This window comes from Salmo salar, chromosome ssa16 (assembly GCF_905237065.1).
Source record: "Salmo salar chromosome ssa16, Ssal_v3.1, whole genome shotgun sequence".
Lineage (NCBI taxonomy): Eukaryota > Metazoa > Chordata > Actinopteri > Salmoniformes > Salmonidae > Salmo > Salmo salar.
Genome location: NC_059457.1, coordinates 15,781,815 through 15,801,706, shown reverse-complemented (window position 1 = coordinate 15,801,706; position 19,892 = coordinate 15,781,815). Strand labels below are relative to the sequence as shown.

At 42.4% G+C, this 19,892-nt stretch overlaps 1 protein-coding gene across 1 annotated transcript in view; it reads left to right on the top strand.

Annotated features, from left to right (window-relative positions):
• The first annotated feature begins 2,042 nt into the window (after positions 1-2,042).
• The window catches only part of parp12a (poly (ADP-ribose) polymerase family, member 12a), a 30,063-nt gene continuing 12,213 nt past the window's right edge, over positions 2,043-19,892 (top strand). The window contains exons 1-2 of the mRNA XM_014147896.2: positions 2,043-2,445; positions 3,489-3,624. Of these exons, the coding sequence (XP_014003371.1) occupies positions 2,129-2,445; positions 3,489-3,624 (453 nt within the window). The 5' untranslated portion in view covers positions 2,043-2,128. The remainder of the gene's footprint in view (positions 2,446-3,488; positions 3,625-19,892) is intronic.

Genomic DNA, 19,892 nt, shown 5'->3' with positions numbered 1-19,892 from the left:
GAAAAAGTCTGGTTCATCCTTGGGAGCAATTTCCAAATACCTGCAGGTACCACGTTCATCTGTACAAACAATAGTACGCAAGTATAAACACCGTGGGATCACGCAGCTGTCATACCGCTCAGGAAGGAGACGCGTTCTGTCTCCTAGAGATGAACATACTTTGGTGCGAAAAGTGCCAATCAATCCCAGAACAACAGCAAAGGACCTTGTGAAGATGCTGGAGGAAACGGGTACAAAAGTATCTATATCCACAGTAAAACGAGTCCTATATTGACATAACCTGAAAGGCCGCTCAACAAGGAAGAAGTCACTGCTCCAAAACTGCCATAAAAATGCCAGACTGCGGTTTGCAACTGCACATGGGGAAAAAGATTGTTCTTTCTGGAGAAATGTCCTCTGGTCTGATGAAACAAAAATAGATCTGTTTGGCCGTAATGACCATCGTTATGTTTGGAGGAAAAAGGTGGTGGCTGGCAAGCCGAAGAACACCATCCCAACTGTGAAGCGCGGGGGTGGCAGCATCATGTGTTGGCGGTGCATTGCTGCAGGAGGGACTGGTGCACTTCACAAAATAGATGGCATCATGAGGATGGAAAATGATGTGGATATATTGAAGCAACATCTCAAGATACAAGTCAGGAAGTTAAAGCTTGGTCGCAAATGTGTCTTCCAAATGGACAATGACCCCAAGCATACTTCCAAAGTTGTGGCAAAATGGCTTAAGGACAACAAAGTCACGGTTTTGGAGTGGCCATCACAAAGCCTTGACCTCAATCCTATAGAAAATTTGTGCGTAGAACTGAAAAAGTGTGTGTGAGCAAGGAGGCCTACAAACATGACTCAGTTACACCAGCTCTGTCAGGAGGAATTGGCCAAAATTCACCCAACTTATTGTGGGAAGCTTGTGGAAGGCTACCTGAAACATTTGACACAAGTTAAACAATTTAAAGGCAATGCTACCAAACACTAATTGAGTGTATGTGAACTTCTGACCCACTGGGAATGTGATTAAAGTAATAAAACTGAAATAAATCCTTCTCTCTACTATTATTCTGACATTTCACATTGTTAAAATAAAGTGGTGATCCTAACTGGGAATTTTTACTAGGATTAAATGTTAGGAATTGTGAAACTGAGTTTAAATGTATTTGCATAAGGTGTATGTAAACTTCCGACTTCAACTGTATAAGACCTAAGCTGATATGTTTGAAAGTCCATAAGAATAAACCGCACCATTCAATGCACGCAAATTAAGGGGTTACATATAGTAAATGCCATTATGAGTTCCTTATTCTCTAGCGGCTAGCCCATATTTAAGTCTGACGTAGAGTTAGTGCTGCTGCATATAGTGCCTTCAGAAAGTATTCATGCCCCTTGACTTATTTCACATTTTGCTGTATTACAGCCTGAATTCAAAATGGATTAAATATTTTAAAAAATTCCACCACCTACACACGATACCCCATATTGACAAAGTGAAAACATGTTTTTACAAATGTTTAGTAATTTATTAGAAATGTCTCATTTACATAAGTATTCACACCCCTGAGTCAATACTTTGTAGAAGCAGCTTGACACGTAACAAAAGTTGTCTGCGGAGTTCTGTTGTTCATTGCTATACTGTAATGCCATCGTGTGACCATTAGGTATTATTACATGACTTTATGTATTTCATGTTTTACATAACACAGTGGAATAAAAAGCAGAGGTTATGCAAAATCCTATGTTAGTCATATAAACAGAGGACCTGGTGGTGTGAATTTTCAACAACTACCAAATAGTCCATGTTGAAAGCAGAGGTTTAAAGTGTCGTCCCTAGGACCTGGTCACTAGCTTCCACAGCCACAGTCATAAACCCCGCCTATTGCTACTTTAAATGTTAAACCTAACCTTAACCTCACTGCTAACCTTGTGCCTAACCAAAACGACAAAATTATATTTTTTTCATGAATTTTTACAATATTATAGAACATTTTGACGTTATGGCTGTGAAATCTAGTGGAAACCGGTTTAAAGGGCACGACTCGAACTTTGACTTTCAGTTTCGTTTCTCCGTAAGTGTGACTGACGACCAATTGCAAATTGGGTGAGGATCATAAAATCTCTTTTTCCCTGCTACCGAAACACGATGTCGTCTATCGTGTCTCAATATGTAACAAAAATTCTGTGTGGAAATCAAGGATGCTTGGACTTCAAGCGGCTTGACCAGATAGTTGGTCAAAAGTTCACTGTTGCGGATGATGTCCTACTTGGAATACTTTGTGACAGAGAAAAATATGCCATCAGTAAAGGCGAAGGAAAGGCCTCGCGTCTCGCTATGAGCCAGAACAGTGTTATTGTTGCAAAGACTTCACTGCGAGTCTGTCAAAGCCCTCCTGGCGAGTGTCTTCATTGCGAGAACTTACACCTGTGCAGATACTTTGTATGCGGTAACTGCAGGTTCGGGTAGGTGTCATGTTCTGTGAGACTATATAAACAATTTGTTTTATCTCATAGTGGAACTGCAGATGTTTCATATAGGTAAATACTCTGAGGTAAAATTAGTTTTATACTGGATATTCTGTTCTCTCATCAATAGCTATTGAACCAGGCATGCTATGGCTATACAAATGGTATATTCTGAATCGGGTGAATGGAGAACAATCCGCTACTTTTATTTTTAATAACAAAAATTGAATTAAAATCTTGAATAGTTCTTAAACAAATCATGTCATGACTATGAAAAAAATATTCTGAATCAAGGGAAGATGGAGAACAATCCATGTATTTTTTTATTTGAAATGTAGATTGAAATCCATCAAAATCTTCAATAGCTCTTAGATTTTAAATCTTCTATAGCTCTTAAACAAAGCGTGCTGTGACTATGAAAATGATGTATTCTGAATCAAGGGAGATGGAGGATGGAGCCCCCCCCAATGGAATTGTTTTTTCGCCATCTTCCCATGATCCAGAATATGTAATTTTCATAGTCACGGCACACTTTGTTTAAGAGCTATTGAAGATTGAAATCCAGAAAAATAAAATCTACATTTCAACAACAAAAAAGGTGTGGATTTTTCTCCATCTTCCCTTGATTCAGAATATATCATTTTCATAGTCACGGCACGATTTGTTTAAGAGCTATTGACAGAGAGAGCTGAATATCCAATATAAAAAAACATTTTACCTAAATGGTAAACCGAATTTAGTATAATCTGTTGATAATTCGGGTGTAGAATCTGATATTGTTACACTTTGACCACAAACACACCTGTTGTAACTGGCCCTGTGACTCATTCATTTGGTATCTCATACAATGAGTATCAGATTCATAAGCTGTGAATAGATATAGTAGCTAACAACAACATATTTTTGCTGAGGAGCCAACAGCATTTGTTGACCTGACTAATGCTTGAAAGTTAGTCATGTGACTCTTCTGTTGTCTTGGTTTAATTTGCTCATCTTTTGTCAGTGTACTTACATTGTTCACATTTGTCTTTAAACTCAAGGAACAAGTGCAAAAATGCCCACAGTCTAGATTCCCCACACAACACAGCTGTTATAAGGAGCTTGGGTCACCATGATCTGGGGGAAGCAGAGCTGTTTCCACTACTGCTGCAGAACGACCCCTACCTGATGCCTGAGGTGGGTGGCTCCCAAAATTACCTCAACCAATTAGTGGATCTAAAAAGATTGGATAGGTTACTGGGAAGTTTAGCAATAAGGTAATACTGTAAGGTCACCTCCTTACTCTGTAATAGCTGGAATTTTTGTCATACTGTTTATTAAAGGTCAACTGGCCCTTAGAATGAACTTCTCTGGTTTTAAATGGCCTATGTGGCATCGATATGAGTGAAACATTAATTATAGTGTCAAAATTGTGAATTCATCGCGACTTACTAGAGGGTTGGGTATGGATTAGTCACATGCCCACTTTTACCAATGATGCGCCCAGCTGCCATGTGGACATTTTGTTGTCAAGTCTGCATGAGTGCAATGCACGAACATTTCGCTCCGCAAATAGGAGTGAAAATGGGCTTCCATAAAGCTGATGCCATCTTCCATGCATTTCAACAATATTGCCCGATGGCCAGGAATGGATTACATATGACAATCATTTCTGATGCAATGGATTACATATGACAGTCATTTCTGATGCCTATCAACTGTCAAACCACTGATGTTGGTGAGTATATTAGCAAAGTAAATCGCTGTTATTAGCTAGCTAGTATCTACTTTTGGTTATACATTATTTGATAATGCTAGTGAGCCAGCCTAGCTATGATACCACAGATGAAATTGGAATGATACTGTAGCTAGCTAAATACACCAAGCTAACGTGTAATTTGATGTAGCATGTTACAGGAAGATGTGCATAGCTCATGCTAGCTAGCTACCTTGCTAACAACAGCTAACTGTAGGCCATTGGCATTCAGGGTCAATACAGGGCAGGCACTTGGAGGCTAGCTAATCATAGAATGTAGCCAGCTTGCTTTCAATAATTTTTCAACTTGAACTGGCTAGCTAACATTAACTAACTAACGTTAGCTAGCTAGCCAACTCATTTCAACTCAGACAAAGGTACAGTATGATAACTAACCTGAATTTGCTAAGTTAGGTAGCTAGCTAGCATTCGGGTGCTTCGTCGGCTAACCGAAAACAACATGCCTGCTCTCATAAACGTTTATCATGTAAAAATAAATGACGGATGGTACTTGTCACAACACAACTGATTGGCTCAAACGCATTAAGAAGGAAAGAAATTCCACATATTTACTTTTAACAAGGCACACCTGTTAATTGAAATGCATTCCAGGTGATTACCTCATGATGCTGGTTGAGATAATGCCAAGAGGGTGCAAAGCTGTGAAGGCAAAGGGTGGCTACTTTGAAGAATCTCAAATGTTAAAAATATATTGATGTGTAACACTTTTTTTGGTTACTATATGATTCCATATTTGTTATTTCATTCTTTTGATGTCTTCACTATTATTCTACAATGTAGAAAATAGTAAAAAATAAAGAAAAACCCTGGAATGATTAGTTGTCCAGACTTTTGACTCTGCCTTGTTGGCCGCAGACCGACAGTTCCAGAGGCTGCCAGAGACCTGGAATTCCACGTGGGTCGTGCACGCTGGGACCACCAGGTTAGAGTGGCAGCGGCCATGCGGTGTGAAGCGTTTGTGTGGCCTGTGCAGAGAGGAGAGAACAGGGATAGATAGACACATAGTTGACAGGCTACAGGAGAGGCTACGCTAATGCAAAGGAGATTGGAATGAAAATTAACTAAACAACTGGGGAAGAGAGAGCAGGGCCTCCCTCACTAACCATTCACTGAAACACACAAATATAACTTTTCCAACTTCCACTTTAGAAATGATAATTGATGTAAACTACAGTGGTTCAATGTTTCCAGGAATAGGCTCAAACTTAGTTTATTCAGCTAGATAACTTGGTACGGTATTCTTCCGTGAAACCCACCCAGTGCACCGTGTCCTATGACGGCGTAGCTAACTAGCATGCTAGCATCCAATAACACACGGTTAGCACCAATACTTGGTTACAACAAACTACCAATGGATCATTCTTGTCCGTGTCTAGTTCCTTTCATAACGCAGAAGTAATTAAACATTGGCTAGCTAACACAAAGTCAGTCCTGCTAGCTACACAAGTGGACTACACATCTCGAAAGTTCAGAAAGTTAAGTTTACATTGCAAAAATCTTATTGACTAAAAATGATACAGTACTGCTAGCTGGTAGAGTTGACTAGCTAGCAGTGACTGCGTTTACCTTTATCTTTTATCTTTGATACAGAGACAACTATGTAGCTAGCTAACATTACACTAATCAAATCGTTCCGTTGTAATGTATTTAGTTTCTACAGTACTGCTAGTTGGTAAAGTTGGCTAGCTAGCAGTGGCTGTGGTGTTGTGGTGTTGACGCCGTTTGGGAAAACGGCGCGAACGAACGAATACAGCTGGCTAGCTAACCTTGTTAGTTTCTCAAAGTTAGTTTCTCAAAGCTACACCTACACCTTTAGCTACACCTTTATCCTTGATGCAAAGGCAACTATTTCGCTTGTCTCTTCACATTCCCCGCTGTTCCATAAGATTCATTTTAATCCGTTTAAAAAAAAAAATTATTTACTTTTTGCATGAGTTACTTGATGTGGAATAGTACTGTGCGCCTCCCATACTCTGTTTTGGACTTGGGGACTGTGAAAGACCTGTGGTGGCATGTCTTGTGGGGTATGCATTGGTGTCTGAACTGTGTGCCAGTAGTTTAAACAGACAGCTCGGTGCATTCAACATGTCAATACACGTAGTGATGAAGTCAATCTCTCTTCTACTTTGAGCCAGGAGAGTTTAACATGGACAGACCTTAATGTTAGCTCTCTGTGAACATTTAAGTCCCTCTTTGTGGCACCTGACCACACAACTGAAAAGTAGTCCAGGTGCAACAAAACTACTGTATGGCCTGTAAGACCTGCCTTGTTGATAGCGTTGTTAAGGCAAAGCAGCGCTTTATTATGGACAGACCTCTCCGCATCTTGGCTACTTTTGCATCAATATGTTTTGACCATGACAGTATACAAACTAGGGATACTCAAAGCAGTTTAGTCTCCTCAACCTTCTCAATTTCCACATTATTCATTACAAGATTTAGTTGAGGTTTAGTGAACGATTTGTCCCAAATACAATGCTTTTAGTTTTTGAAATATTTAGGACTAACTTATTTCTTGCCACACATTCTGAAACTGACTGCAGCTCTTTAAGTGTTGCAGTGATTTAATTTGCTGTGGTAGCTGATGTGTTGAGTCATCAGCATACATAGACACACAGGCTTTACCCAGAGTCAGTGACAGGTCATTATAGCAGGGGATGTAAAGCCATAACACAAGTTTTTCCAGCAGCAGACTATGATCGATAATGTCAAAAGCTGTACTGAAGTCTAACAAAACAGTTCCCACAATCATTGTATTATCAATTTGTCCGCCAATCATCAGTCATTTGTGTAAGTGCTGTACATATTGAATGCCCTTCCCTATAAGCATGCTGAAAATCTGTTGTTCATTTGTTTACTGTGAAATACAATGCTATCTGGTTAAACACCATTTTTTTCCAATAGTTTACTAAGGGTGGGTAACAGGCTGATTGGTCAGCTGTTTGAGCCAGTAAAGTGTGCTTTGCTTTCCGCCAGGCCTTAGGGCACACACTTTCCTGTAGGCTTAAGATTGAAGAGATGGCAAATAGGAGTGGCAATATTCTCCACTATCATTCGCAGTAATTTTCAATCCATGTTGTTAGTCCCAGGTGGCTTGCCATTGTTAGACACATTTTTTTTTCACACTCACGTTACGGAATTCTGAATTACAATGCTTGTCTTTCATAATTTGGTCATATGCATGGATGTGTAGGTTCATAATAATAATGGCATCCGTGACAGAGAGGGAGAATGGTCCATCCATGTATACGGGTAAGATAGTCTAGCTAGCTACATTTTCAGATATTACACAGTTCTAATTTTGTCAGGAAGTTTTCATTTCAAGTTAAAGTGTACTGTTAGCTAGCTAGCTAACATTAGCTGGCTGGCTGGCTCGCTAGCTAACATTAGCTGGCTGGCTCGCTAGCTAACGTTATGTGTATGATCTGTGTAGTAATATTATTTGGTTCTCAGAGCCATTTGCTTTGTTAGCTAGCTAACATTAGGCTATAACTAACATTGAACCTGATTGGCTAGCAACCTGCAGATTCATGCAGGGTAGTAACGTCATGAGTTGAGATTATGGTTAATTGTTTAGCTAGCTAGCTACATGTCTTAACAAAAGACTCCAATATGCAAGTATCCATTTCAATAGAATGTTCATGATGTCACTGCGATAGCTGTTGATAGACATAACTGCTAAATTCCAATTTTAGAGTACTCTGGTATGAGTGTGCCAGAGCGCAAAATAACTGACGAATTAACATACGCTCAACACCCGTTGAATATGGCCAGTGTCAGTAAATGTTTGCAAAAAGGCATAAATTGTTTCCAGCAGCACAGTTGCAGTCACAAACGCTCTGGATAACACAATTGTTTGGAATTAGCTAGCCAACATTAGCCAGTTAGCTTGGGTGCTTGACTACTGTTGTTAGGACAGAATGATCGGATCAACCCTTAAAGAGATGTGTGGGGCTAAAGCTTAAGAGGGTGTGAATGTTGCTAAATGGATGTTGACAAAGAAGAGCTCTCCAGTAGGTGTACCAAAACATCCATTCAAAGGCCATTTTCTCAAAAGTCAGGTTACAAGTTTATCAACTTTCAAAAACAGAATTACTTTCACATTGGATCACACACTACAGTTGAACAATGTAAAAAAAAAAACACAATTTCAAATGTTTCTACATAAGCAGAATCAAGCTGGTCGGTCACATATGTTGTTAGCATATCATGCCTACATTTGCTAATCTTGCCAATATATATTTTTTTTAAGTAGATGTTTTAAGTAGATGGCAATATCAATGGGTTTTGTGATGAATGGGACATCTGATTCAATGAATGGAGTTTTTTTGCGTAAAATTTCATTTTAAGGCTTTACTATTATTCATTATATAATTGTACTTTATTTCATAGTACAGTTTATTAGTCTTTTTGTTCAGTGTAGTCACATGATTTCTCAATTTACAGTACTTTGCCAATCGGCTGTGCAGCCAGACTTTTTTAAATTTATATATCTATATATATTTTTAATTTATTTTTAATTTAAAACATACAATATACTTGCAGTGAAGCCACTCAACAACTACATCACATTAGTCATCTAACAGCCTCCTATCCAGAGTGATGCAGCCAAACTTATTTTCCATTCCTTTTGCCTCAGTTTTTACATTCACTTTCTTAATGGGTGCATGATTATTAATAACTGTAATAAGCATTTTCATAAATGTGTCAAGTACAGCATCTGGTTGCTCCTAATTACACACCACAGACCAGAAAATATTATTTTAATCTTCAACATACTGTAGGAATCATTACAATACTTGTATTGTATGACCTCCGTATACACTATATTAGGCCCAGCCTTTGGAACTTTGGTTTTCCTAGATTTTAAGATTTAAAAAATAATAATAATAATTGTACCTTTTATTTAACCTAGGCAAGTCAGTTAAGAACAAATTCTTATTTACAATGATGGCCTACACCGGCCAAACCCTGACGATGCTGGGCCAATTGTGCGATTGGGAGGAGCCCGTTTTTTACGAGCTCCTCCCTATCACGGCCAGTTGTGATACAGCCTGGAATCGAACCAGGGTCTGTAGTGACGCTTCAAGCACTGAGATGCAGTGCCTTATATCGCTGTGCCGCTCGGGATATGGCTACTATATTGTATACTGCTTTAGAGCAGATATCTGAAGCATTAGTAAAAAGTATATCAATTCCTGTGCTGTTTGTAAATACCCTGGTAGGTTGACTGACAACCTGAACCAGGTTGCAGGCACTGTTTACAGTTTTAAACTTTTTCTTCAGTGAGCAGCTTGACAATATGTAGGTCACCCAGAAAATATACCTCTCTGTTGACATCACATACATTATCAAACATTTCACACATATCCAAATTCTGACTGTTAGCACTTGGAGGTCTTTAGCAACTTCCCACAAGAATGGGCTTCAGGTGAGGCAGGTGAATCTGTAGCCATATTACTTCAACAGCATTTGACATGAGATCCTCTAAGCTTTACAGGAATATGACTGAACATGAATGGCAACACCTCCAGCATTGGTATTCCTATCTCTTCTGAAGATGTTGAAACCATGAATTGCTACCACTATATCAAAGCTATTATCTAAGTGAGTTTCAGAAATAGTGTATGAACGTTATCTTGTTTCTTAGGCTACATATGTTAATGTGGGCTATTTATTTATTTTTAATTCTAAGATTATTTTTATTGCTTTACTGGGAGGCTTATCAGAGGTAGACATGCCTGATATTTATGTTTGAGCTGATAGTGCTGAGTGAGCTGCATACAGTTGCCGGATAATGGCGGCGGAGGGATTGGCTGCCGTTTTTTATGGGCACCTAACCAATTATGCTATTTTGTGTGGGGTTTCTTTTCCCCCGCATTGTTTATAACTCATTTTGTACATAATGTTGCTACTACTATCTCTTGTGACCGAAAATGGCTTCTGGATATCAGAACAGCGATTACTCACCTCGAACTGGACGAAAATGTCTTTAATGAGTCTGACGTGAAGAATATAATGTTGCACCCTGACCTGGCCCAAATCTTCGTCATTCGCAAGATGGCGATACAGGGGGCGCAGATGCCTTGTGAGAATTTGTTGGCGAGTGGGTAACCCGTCTCTACCATCTGTTCTATTGGCAAACGTGGAATCACTGGAGAATAAACTGGATGAGCTCCGTTCGAGACGATCCTACCAATGGGACATAAAAAACGGTAATATCTTATGTTTCACTGAGTCGTGGCTGAACAACAACACGGATAATATACAGTTGGCAGGGTTTTCCGTGCATCGGCAGGATCGATCACCTAAATCCGGTAAGACGAGGGGTGGTGGTGTGTCTATTTGTCATTAACAGCTGGTGTGCAATGTCTAATATTAAGGAAGTCTCTAGTTATTGCTCGCCTGAGGTAAAGTACCTCATGATAAACTGTAGACCACACTATCTACCAAGACAGTTTTCATCTATATTTTTCGTAGCCGTCTATTTACCACCACAAACTGATGCTGGCACTAAGACCGCACTCAACGAGCTGTAAAGGGCCATAAGCAAACAAGAAAATGCTCATCCAGAAGTGGTGCTCCTAGTGGCCGGGGACTTTAATGCAGGCAAGCTTAAATCTGTTTTACCTAGTTTCTACCAGCATGTCACATGTCCAACTAGAGGGGGAAAAAAACTCTAGACCAACTTTACTTCACACACAGAGACGCACACGAACAAAGTTTTCCCTTGCCCTACATTTGGCAAATCTGACCATAATTCTATCCTCCTGATTCCTGTTTACAAGTAAAACTAAAGCAGGAAGTACCAGTGACTCGCTCAAAATGGAAGTGGTCAGATGATGCGGATGCTACGCTAAAGGACTGTTTTGCTAGCACAGACTGGAATATGTTCCGGGATTCATCCAATTGAATTGAGGAGTATACTACCTCAGTCACCGGCTTCATCAATGAGTGCATCGACGACGTCGCTCCCACAGTGACCATACGTACATATCCCAACCAGAAGCCTTGGATTACAGGCAACATCTGCGCTGAGCTAAAGGCTAGAGCTGCTGCTTTCTTAGAGTGGGCCATTAATCTGGACGCTTATAAGAAATCCCCCTGTGCACTCAGACGAACCATCAAACAGGCAAAGTGTCAATACAGTACTACAATTGAATCCTACTACACCGGCTCTGATGCTCGTCGGATGTGGCAGGGCAGGCAAACTATTACGGACTACAAAGGGAAACCCAGCCGCGAGCTGCCCAGTGACGCGAGCCTACCAAACGAGCTAAATGCCTTTTTATGCTCGCTTCGAGGCAAGCAACACTGAAGCATGCATGAGTGCACCAGCTGTTCCAGACGACTGTGTGATCACGCTCTCCGTAGCCGATGTGAGCAAGACTTTTAAACAGGTCAACATTCACAAGGCCGCAGGGCCAGACGGATTACTAGGACGTGGACTCGAAGCATGCGCGGACCAACTGGCATGTGTCTTCACTGACATTTTCAACCTCTCGACCACCATAGTCCATGTGCCCAAGAAAGTAAAGGTAACCAACCTAAATGAGTACCGCCCCCTAGCACTCATGTCGGTAGCCATGAAGTGCTTTGAAAGGCTGCTTATGGCTCACATAAACACCATTATCCCAGGAACCCTAGACTCACTCCAATTCGCATACCACCCCAACAGATCCACAGATGATGCAATCTCAATCACGCTCCCTTTCTCAGCAGGACAAAAGGAACACCTATGTGAGAATGCTGTTCATTGACTACAGCTCAACGTTCAACACCATAGTGCCCACAAAGCTAAGGACCCTGGGACTAAACACATCCCTCTGACACTGTATCCTGGACTTCCTGACGGGCCGCCCCCAGGTGGTAAGGTGAGGTAACAACATATCCACACACTGATCCTCAACATGAGGGCCCCTCAGGGGTGCATGCTTAGTCCCCTCCTGTACTCCCTGTTCACCCACAACTGTGTGGCCAAGCACGACTCCAACATCAAGTTTGCTGACGACACAACGGTGGTAGGCCTGATCACCGACAACGATGAGACAGCCTATAGGGAGGAGATCAGAGACCTGACAGTGTGGTGCCAGGACAACAACCTCTCCCTCAACATGAGCAAGACAAAGGAGATGATTGTGGACTACAGGAAAAAGAGGACCTAGCACACCCCCATTCACATCAACGGAGCGAGTCGAGAGTTTCAAGTTCCTTGGTGTCCACATCACCAACAAACTATCATGGTCCAAACACAACAAGGCAATTGTGAAAAGGGCACGACAATGCATTTTCCCCCACAGGAAACTGAAAAGATTTGACATGATTCCCCAGATCCTCAAAGTTCTACAGCTGCACCATCGAGAGCATCTTGACCGGTTGCATCACCGCCTGGTATGGCAACTGCTCGGCATCTGACCATAAGGCGCTACAGAGGGTAGTGCGTACGGCCCAGTACATCACTGGGGCCAAGCTTCCTGCCATCCAGGACCTCAATTACATACTAGGCGGTGTCAGAGAAAGGCCCAAAAAATTGTGAAAGACTCCAGTCACCCAAGTCTAGACTGTTCTCTCTGCTACTGCACGGCAAGCGGTACCAGAGCGCCAAGTCTAGGTCCAAAAGGCTCCTTAACAGCTTCTACCCCCAAGCCATAAGACTGCTGACCAATTAATCAAATGGCCACCTGGACTATTACATTGATACTCTCCCCCTTTTTGTTTTTATACTGCTGCTACTCGCTGTTTTATCTATGCATAGTCACTTTACCCCTACAAATTACCTTGACTAACCTGTACCCCTGTACATTGACTCGTACCGGTACTCCCTGTATATAGCCTCATTGTTATTTTATTATAACTTTTTTAATATTTTTTTTACTTAAAATATTCATTGAATAAATGTAACTTTATATTTTCTTAACTGCATTGTTGGTTAAGGGATTGTAAGTAAGCATTTCACGGTAAGTTCTACAACTGTTGTATTCGGCGCATGTGACAAATAAAATGGATTTTATTTCTACTAGGGCAAACCGCCTCAGTGCTAACAGTATATCGCTGGTTCATAGGTGCATGATTACAGCATACAATAGCTGTATACTTGACAGAGGCATTCAGGGGAGTTAGAGGGACAAAAATTAGGTTACTTACATTATGACTGCCAACGCCCCAGGACAATGTACATTTGCGGCAGCATTACGACCACTCAGCGTCACAATGGTGGGGATTATCTGAGCAGGGTTTGGGCCACTGATAAGTCATTGTCTCAACGCAGCCTTGACTATGTACATAGGGCAGAAGTCTCTAAGGTGCAGGGTAGAGTACTGGGTGGTAGCCGGCTAGTAACAGTGACTAAGTTCAGGGAAGGCTATAGGGGGCGGAGGCCGGCTAGTGTTGACTATTTAACAATCTGATGGCCTGGAGATGGAAGCCATTTTTCAGGGTCTCTCGGTCCCAGCTTTGATGCACCTGCACTGTCTCCGTCTTGTAGATGGTAGCGGGGTGAACAGGTCGTGGCTCGGGTGGTTGAGGTCCTTGATGATATTCTTCGCTTTCCTGTAACACGGGTGCTGTAGATGTTCTGGAGGGCAGGCAGTGTGCCCCAAGTGATGGGTTGGGCTGACCGAACGACCCTCCTTGCCTGGCACCAACCTGACTTATGAGCCACTGAAATTGAATTTGATCAGCCTGTCTGGAATGGAGCTCAGCCACTGTACATTTTTTTATATTATCCACAAAACATGAAGTATCCCTTATAATTATACACATCAGTTATGCAAGCTAACAACCAGCATAGATAACAAGCTAGCTAGTCAACAAGACCACCTAGCTAACTAGCTAGCTCACAAGACTAGCCAAGTTAGCTGGGAGACAGAACTGCCTGTCAGGCATTGTTCAGGGCTTAAATGCCCAGCATTGCGATCAACATGCATCTGAACAAATGAATCGATGATGCGTGGTACTTTTGATGATCTCAACAAAATAACTTCAGAGATTTGTCTTGGGGGTGTGGTTTGATGTGGGTGTTTCTTAGGTTTGTCTTTGCCATTCAATCACAACAAACAAGGTTAGTAGCGAGTACAGCAGTTTTGAAGTTGAGGACTTCTTCCCTCCTGAATGACTGGCCATCTCAAGATGGTCAGCTAATTCAGTTCTAAAGCCTGTGCTGACCTTGTGTTTAGCGAAGCTGACAGCAGCTAACGTTAGTTAGCATAGCTTTGTGATAGCTGCACCTGGCTATCCTATCTAACTACCCCGCTGTCAAATCATTGATGGCAAGTGCTAGTGTCTGGAATGTGTTTCATAAATAAAGGTGAAGAAAGTAGCTTGCAACTTAGTTTCAATGTTTAATCCCATCATGTAAATAATGTTACATGTTACCGTGGAAACCGTATCAACTGCAGGTTGAATGCCCAGTTTTGAGTCAGCTCAGCTGGCCTACAACACAATATTCTACAACTGGCTAGTTTTGTCTCCTCTCCTTATGTCTGCTGTTAGGTCTTTCCCAGGGGACAAATCCCAGAACTACTAATATTCCTAGAACAGGTGGAGGCTACATGTGGATGTTGCACAAACCTAACTCCGGTTGAATGTGGCCACGGCTGGCCATGCTTTCCACCTGGCTACCCCTACCCCAGTCAACAGCCCTGTGCTCCTCAAAGCAACTCGCCCAAACCTCCCCCCCTTCTCCTTCACCCAAATCCAGATAGCTAATGTTCTGAAAGAGCTGCAAAATCTGGACCCCCTACAAATCAGCCGGGCTAGACAATCTGGACTCTCTCTTTCTAAAATTATCTGCCGAAATTGTTGCAACCCCTATTACTAGCCTGTACAACCTCTCTTTCGTATCGTCTGAGATTCCCATAGATTGGAAAGCTGCCGCGGTCATCCCTTTGCTAGACCCAAACTGCTACAGACCTATATCTATTCTACCCTGCCTTTGAAAGCCAAGTTAACAAATAGATTACCGAACATTTTGAATCTCACTGTACCTTCTCCGCAATGCAATCTGGTTTCAGAGCTGGTCATGGGTGCACCTCAGCCACGCTCAAGGTCCTAAACGATATCATAACCGCCATCGATAAGAGACATTACTGTGCAGCCGTATTCATCGACCTGGCTAAGGCTTTCGACTCTGTTAATCACAACATTCTTATTGGCAGACTCAACAGCCTTGGTTTCTCAAATGATCGGCTCGCTTGGTTCACCAACTACTTCTCCGATAAGAGTTCAGTATGTCAAATCGGAGGGCCTGTTGTCCGGCCCTCTGGCAGCCTCTATGAGGGTGCCACAGGGTTCAATTCTTGGGCCGACTCTCTTCTCTGTATACATCAATGATGTCGCTCTCGCTGCTGGTGATTCTTTGATCCACCTCTACGCAGACGACACCATTCTGTATACCTCTGGCCCTTCGTTGGACACAATGTTAACTAACCTCCAGATGAGCTTCAATGCCATACAACTCTCCTTCCATGGCCTCCAACTGCTCTTAAATGCAAGTAAAACTAAATGCATGCTCTTCAACTGATCGCTGCCCGCACCTGCCTGCCTGTCCAGCATCACTACTCTGGACGGTTCTGACTTAGAATATGTGGACAACTACAAATCCCTAGGTGTCTGGTTAGACTGTAAACTCTCCTTCCAGACTCACATTAAGCATCTCCAATCCAAAATTAAATCTAGAACCGATCCTCGACTTCGGCGATGTCATTTACAAAATAGCCTCCAACACTCTACTCAACAAATTGGATGCAGTCTATCACAGTTCCTCCGTTTTGCCACCAAAGCCCCATATACTACCCACCACTGTGACCTGTATGCTCTTGTTGGCTGGCCCTCGCTTCATACTCTTCGCCAAACCCACTGGCTCCAGGTCATCTTCAAGTCTCTGCTAGGTAAAGCCCCGCCTTATCGCAGCTCACTGGTCACCATAGCAGCACCCACCCGTAGCATGCGCTCCAGCAGGTATATCTCACTGGTCACCCCCAAAGCCAATTCTTCCTTTGGCTGCCTCTCCTTCCAGTTCTCTGCTGCCAATGACTGGAACGAACTGCAAAAATCTCTGAAGCTGGAGACTCTTACCTCCCTCACTAGCTTTAAGAACCAGCTGTCAGAGCAGCTCACAGATTACTGCACCTGTAAATAGCCCATCCAGTCTACCTCATCCCCATACTGTATATTTATTTATTTATTTATTTGTTTATTTTTCTTGCTCCTTTGCACCCCAGTATCTCAACTTGCACATTCATTTTCTGCACATCCTATCATTCCAGTGTTTAATTGCTATATTGTAATTACTTTGCCACCATGGCTTATTTATTGCCTTACCTCTCTTATTCTACCTCATTTGCACATGCTGTATATAGATTTGTCTACTGTATTATTGATTGTATGTTTGTTTATTCCATCTGTAACTCTGTGTTGTTGTATGTGTCGAACTGCTTTGCTTTTTCTTGGCCAGGTCGCAGTTGCAAATGAGAACTTGTTCTCAACTAGCCTACCTGGTTAAATAAAGGTGAAATAAAATGTAAAAAATGTATATACATTTATCAACAAAAAATGGATGTTTGTGTTACAAAGACAAAACATTTTATGCCGTAAACATTATATTGGTGTGCTTATAAAGACAGTATGCTTACACTTACCTAGCAAATGCAAATAAGTTGTACTCTACACACAACTTCAGCTGTCTAACCAGAACTGGAAAGGCATTATTTGTCTGTTTGGCCTAATCTAAGGATTTGGCTGTCTAACCACTCACTGACATGCACAGCTCTCTGGGTGAGGTTCTGTCTCCAGTGTCTGATAAAGTCACTTCCATCTACAATATGTAATGTATTACAGGTTATGGACAGGTGCAGCCAGGTGGCAGGAGTGGTGGAGTGCGTGACACTCCATCCTGGATATGACAGAGTTCAATAACTACAGGTAGATGTGAGATGCAGGAGGATGGCACTCTTCTCATACCACTCCGTAGACTACTGACCAAAGAGGAAGCTTTGCATCGGTCAGTAGCCTACAGAGTAATATGACGAGTGCAATTGCTGAATTTACAGTAAATTATTAAAAACTATGTGGACACCTGCTCGTTGTACATCTCATTCCAAAATCATAGGCATTAATATGGAGTTGGTCCCTCCTTTGCTGATATAACAACCTCCACTCTTCTGGGAAGGCTTTCCACTAGATGTTTCTGCTGGGACTTACTTCCATTCAGCCTCAAGCATTAGTGAGGTCAGGCACAGATGTTGGGTGATTAGGCCTGGCTCGCAGTCAGCGTTCCAATTCATCACAAAGGTGTTCAATGGGGATGAAGTCAGAGCTCTGTGCAGGCCAGTCAAGTTCTTTCACACCGATCTCGACAAACCATTTCTGTATGGACCTCGCTTTGTGCACAGGGGCATTGTCATGCTGAAACAGGAAAGGGCCTTCCCCCAAACAGTTGCCACAAAGTGGGGAGCACAGAATCCTCTAGAATGTCATTGTATGCTGTAGCGTTAAGATTTCTCTTCACTGGAACTAAGGGGCCTAGCCCGAACCATGAAAAACCGCCTCGGACCATTATTCCTCCTCCACCAAACTTTACAGTTGGCAGGATGCGTTCTCCTGGCATCCGCCAAATCCAGATTCATCCGTCGGACTACCAGATGGTGAAACGTGAGAGCTTTTTTTTCTGCTCCAGAGTCCAATGGCGGCGAGCTTTACACCACTCCAGATGACGCTTGGAATTGTGCTTGGTGATCTTAAGCTTGTGTGCGGCTGCTAATCCATGGCAACCCATTTCATTAAGCTCCCAACGAACAGTTCTTGTGCTGACGTTGTTTCCAGAGGCAGTTGGGAACTCGGTAGTAAGAGTTTCAAACACGACGGTCTCGTTCTGTGAGCTTGTGTGGCCTACCACTTCGCAGCTGAGCCGTTGTTTCTCCTAGATGTTTCCACTTCACAATAACAGCACTTACAGTTGACCGTGGCAGCTCTAGCAGGGCAGACATTTTGTTGGAAAGGTGGCATCCTATGACAGTGCCACATTGAAAGTCACTGAGCGCTTCAGTAAGGCCATTCTACTGCCAATGTTTGTCTGTGTAGATTTCATGGATGTGTGCTCGATTTTATACACCTTTCAGCAACGGGTTTGGCTGAAATAATAGCCAAATCCACTAATTTGAAGGGGTGTCCACATACAGTGGGGGAAAAAAGTATTTGATCCCCTGCTGATTTTGTACGTTTGCCCACTGACAAAGAAAGGATCAGTCTATAATTTTAATGGTAGGTTTATTTGAACAGTGAGAGACAGAATAACAACAAAAATATCCAGAAAAAACGCATGTCAGAAATGTTATAAATTGATTTGCATTTTAATGAAGGAAATAAGTATTTGACCCCCTCTCAATCAGAAAGATTTCTGGATCCCAGGTGTCTTTTATACAGGTAACGAGCTGAGATTAGGAGCACACACTTAAAGGGAGTGCTCCTAACCGCAGCTTGTTACCTGTAAAAAAGACACCTGTCCACAGAAGCAATCAATCAATCAGATTCCAAACTCTCCACCATGGCCAAGACCAAAGAGCTCTCCAAGGATGTCAGGGACAAGATTGTAGACCTACACAACTCTAGAATGGGCTACAAGACCATCGCCAAGCAGCTTGGTGAGAAGGTGACAACATTTGGTGTGATTATTCGCAAATGGAAGAAACACAAAAGAACTGTCAATATCCCTCGGCATGGGGCTCCACGCAAGATCTCACCTCGTGGAGTTGCAATGATCATGACAACGGTGAGGAATCAGCCCAGAACTACACGGGAGGATCTTGTCAATGATCTCAAGGCAGCTGGGACCATAGTCACCAAGAAAACAATTGATAACACACTACGCCGTGAAGGACTGAAATCCTGCAGCGCCCGCAAGGTCCCCCTGCTCAAGAATACATACACATACCCGTCTGAAGTTTGCCAATGAACATCTGAATGATTCAGAGGACAACTGGGTGAAAGTGTTGTGGTCAGATGAGACCAAAATGGAGCTCTTTGACATCAACTCAACTCGCCGTGTTTGGAGGAGGGGGAATGCTGCCTATGACCCCAAGAACACCATCTCCACCGTCAAACATGGAGGTGGAAACATTATGCTTTGGGGGTGTTTTTTTGCTAAGGGGACAGGACAACTTCACCGCATCAAGGGCACGATGGACGGGGCTATGTACCGTCAAATCTTGGGTGAGAACCTCCTTCCCTCAGCCAGGGCATTGAAAATGGGTCGTGGATGGGTATTCCAGCATGACAATGACCCAAAACACACGGCCAAGGTAACAAAGGAGTTGCTCAAGAAGAAGCACATTAAGGTCCTGGAGTGGCCTAGCCAGTCTCGAGACCTTAATCCCATGGAAAATCTGTGGAGGTAGCTGAAGGTTCGAGTTGCCAAACGTCAGCCTCAAAACCTTAATGACTTGGAGTGGGAGAAAATCCCTCCTGAGATGTGTGCAAACCTGGTGGCCAACTACAAGAAACGTCTGACCTCTGTGATTGCCAACAAGGGTTTTGCCACCAAATACTGAGTCATGTTTTGCAGAGGGGTCAAATACTTATTTCCCTCATTAAAATGCAAATCATTTTATAACATTTTTGACATGCGTTTTTTCTGGATTTTTTGTTGTTATTCTGTCTCTCACTGTTCAAATAAACCTACCATTAAAATTAT